The 3,566-nt window shown below is 45.5% G+C and overlaps 1 protein-coding gene across 1 annotated transcript in view; it reads left to right on the plus strand.

Annotated features, from left to right (window-relative positions):
- Nucleotides 1–3,566, plus strand: part of LOC102681427 (cAMP-regulated phosphoprotein 21) — a 23,913-nt gene that overhangs the window by 13,546 nt on the left and 6,801 nt on the right. The window contains exons 2-4 of the mRNA XM_006618387.2: nucleotides 1,460–1,634; nucleotides 2,808–3,094; nucleotides 3,257–3,560. Of these exons, the coding sequence (XP_006618450.1) occupies nucleotides 1,619–1,634; nucleotides 2,808–3,094; nucleotides 3,257–3,560 (607 nt within the window). The 5' untranslated portion in view covers nucleotides 1,460–1,618. The remainder of the gene's footprint in view (nucleotides 1–1,459; nucleotides 1,635–2,807; nucleotides 3,095–3,256; nucleotides 3,561–3,566) is intronic.

Below are 3,566 nucleotides of genomic sequence, written 5' to 3' on the forward strand. Positions count from 1 at the left end.
GATGGATCCTGCGAATTGTTGGGCATCTCTTGCTCACGTACATCTTCGATCTCGAGATTTGTTTTATGCGTACGTTGCATAAAAGAAAAAGTAATTCTCGTGCACTCGTGAATTTAATTTAATTTAATTTAATTTAATTTAATTTAATTTAATTTAATTTGGAGGAAGAGGAGGAGGAGGAGGAGGAGAGAATAACAGAGAAGAATGAAGATGATGATCGAGTCGAATCGTTCGAGCGATCTATATCTGGCGAGCGATCGAATCCCTGATTGATCGATCCCTGGACCCGCATTGACCCGCATTAACCTTCCGTCGAATTGAATTTAAGAAAGATCGAATCGTGGGCTGGCGTTGCATGCCGTTGTGCTTAGAGGGAAAAAAATCAAATCGTTCTCGCGTCTTGACGATAATTTCGTTACGTGTCCTATTGCAAACGCGTTCCCCTCTGTGTTTTATCCGTGAAGCTCGAGAACTGACCTATCTGAAATGCACTTATCGAGTTCGAATGGGGAAAAACTCGTCGAATGATCGTCGTTCCCTCTCTCGAGCTGATTCTCATCTTTTTTTCTCTGTTAATTTCTAGAGCGTGACAAGTATAACTTCGGGGAAACTTGGGAAAATTAATCGTGAATATATATATATATACGTGTGAAAGGAAATAGATTTCAACGATGATCGAATAGTGAATTGTGCAGGATTTTTCGTGTAACGCAGTGAGAGTAAAGTTTGGTTTTGATCAAGAGAGAAGAGAGAGAGAGAAAGAGAAAAAGAGAGGAAAAAAAGGATGTCTCAAACGAAGAAATAACCGTTGCCTTCGAGTATTCACTTCGTCGCAATGATTCTTGCTCTTTGTCGATTAATCGTCATGGAGATTGGTCTCTGGAGGTTGGTTATGGTTTTACCACGCCGATTCCTTCCTTCGACATCGTTTTTTTCCCTTTTCACCGTATATATAGAGATAGACGATTATATATACAAATCGAAGCGCAGGAGGGAAATATCTCTATTGAGATACTCGCGAATTTATAAATCTCTCGTAATCTTCGATAAACTGATGCTTTTACCGCCATAACACCTTCGTACCTATGGTGTTTGCGATTTTAAATGTAATCACGTATACGATAATTTTTTGCAAACAACTTGTGAAAAAAAGTTTTATTTCTCGATCTGTTCGAGAGAAGAAATTTTTATTTCTCGCTTAATTTTTTGTCACGTGTAACACCGCTTGCATGCACGAAATTGTAAAAGCTCTGATCAACAAACAAATATTCGATTAACTCAAAGAATCTTGAAAGATCGAGAAGTATCCATAAGTATTAACGTTTTTTCTTTTTTTTTTTTTTATTTTCAACGATACGTAATCAAATTTTCACGTCTTTTTTCCCCCCTCGTTCTTTCTTTCTTTCTTTTTTTTTTTTCCCTACAAAGTCATGACTCGTTGTGTTGTATCTGCTTACAGAGTGTACGATGTTGGAAGGTGGACGTGCAGTGATTTGGCTCCTTGTATCAGCCCCACGAGCTGCACGCCACCCGAAAGATTCACGTACTAACCCAGTTGCACCTGTTTGAACCCACCAGTTGCAGAGTCTGCACCGTAACCCCATGACGCATTTAACACATGGCCCGCCTGGAGAGTAAGTGTTATTCACGCTCACGATCTTACGTCTCTCTCTCTCTCTCTCTCTCTCTCTCTCGCTCTCTCTCTCTCTCGCTCTCTCTCTCTCTCGCTCTCTCTCTCTCTCGCTCTCTCTCTCTCTCGCTCTCTCTCTCTCTCGCTCTCTCTCTCTCTCGCTCTCTCTCTCTCTCGCTCTCTCTCTCTCTCGCTCTCTCTCTCTCTCGCTCTCTCTCTCTCTCGCTCTCTCTCTCTCTCGCTCTCTCTCTCTCTCGCTCTCTCTCTCTCTCGCTCTCTCTCTCTCTCGCTCTCTCTCTCTCTCGCTCTCTCTCTCTCTCGCTCTCTCTCTCTCTCGCTCTCTCTCTCTCTCGCTCTCTCTCTCTCTCGCTCTCTCTCTCTCTCGCTCTCTCTCTCTCTCGCTCTCTCTCTCTCTCGCTCTCTCTCTCTCTCGCTCTCTCTCTCTCTCGCTCTCTCTCTCTCTCGCTCTCTCTCTCTCTCGCTCTCTCTCTCTCTCGCTCTCTCTCTCTCTCGCTCTCTCTCTCTCTCGCTCTCTCTCTCTCTCGCTCTCTCTCTCTCTCGCTCTCTCTCTCTCTCGCTCTCTCTCTCTCTCGCTCTCTCTCTCTCTCGCTCTCTCTCTCTCTCGCTCTCTCTCTCTCTCGCTCTCTCTCTCTCTCGCTCTCTCTCTCTCTCGCTCTCTCTCTCTCTCGCTCTCTCTCTCTCTCGCTCTCTCTCTCTCTCGCTCTCTCTCTCTCTCGCTCTCTCTCTCTCTCGCTCTCTCTCTCTCTCGCTCTCTCTCTCTCTCGCTCTCTCTCTCTCTCGCTCTCTCTCTCTCTCTCTCTCTATCTATCTATCTATCTATCTATCTATCTATCTATCTATCTATCTATCTATCTCTCTCTATCTATCTATCTCTTTCTTTTTGCTCCCTTTCGCTTCTCTTTCCAAATCTTAATTCGTTACGCAGACAAAATATTTCCAAGAGATTAATCCGTTCGTTTCCGTTTACACCTTACGTACGTTGCCGATTCGGATCAAAGAAAATTGTATTGGGACGGAAATACGGATCGGATGGGCGGAATGAAAATGCTTTTTTTTTTTTTTTTTTCGTTTTCTTTTAAAAATCTGGGCATGCCAAGACACTTAAAGACGCTTGAAAAGATACGAAAAGGATACGATAAGTGGGTTTTGTTTCCAGTACCAAGTATAGTGGTGCATAAAGGCAGCAGGTCGCACAGCCGACCTGACAGTCCCACGGTGGTGGTGCGAGGAGGTATGCCCACACTGCCGTCCTCCAGGCAAGGCTTCGTCGCGAGTGGCTCGAACGCGTCGTATCAGAACAGCACGGAGCCGGATATGTTGGACGGGAATGCCAATCCGAATGTCGGCTCCTCTCCCGCATCGAATTCGCACCATCGTGGCGGCACACCCTCCTGCCCCCCCGACAACAAATCGGACACAGAGAACAAAAACTTTCGCAACAGGGTACGTGTTGTGTGTACGTGTGCGTGTGTCTGTGAAGATTCTGTGAGAGAGAGAGAAAGAACGAACGAAAGAAAGAAAGAAAGAAAGAAAGAAAACGAAATTTTCCGGATGGATTTCGCGATGGCGAAATTTTAAAGCACGAACGTGAAATATAATTTTTAGACGAGTACGAAAGTGAAGTTGCTGGTGAGGAGTCATGCTATGAGAGAGTCGACGTCTCCCCCGAGGGAGGCGCACAACAACGGTTCATCATCGTCCCCGCACAGCCCGCAATCGGTCGACGGCGAGAAGAAGTTCGTTGGAAACCTGTCTCCCAATTCCGCTAACGCGAAGCTCAATAACAACGAGCCGATGTTCAACAGCAATCTTTGCCCGAATCAGTCCCCGAAGCAAATGCGTAACACAGCCACCTCACCCACCTATCGAACTCCGTCACGAAATGGTAACAAAATGGCTTGCCCCGCACCCTCGC

Source organism: Apis dorsata, unplaced genomic scaffold, assembly GCF_000469605.1.
Source record: "Apis dorsata unplaced genomic scaffold, Apis dorsata 1.3 scaffold_348, whole genome shotgun sequence".
NCBI lineage: Eukaryota > Metazoa > Arthropoda > Insecta > Hymenoptera > Apidae > Apis > Apis dorsata.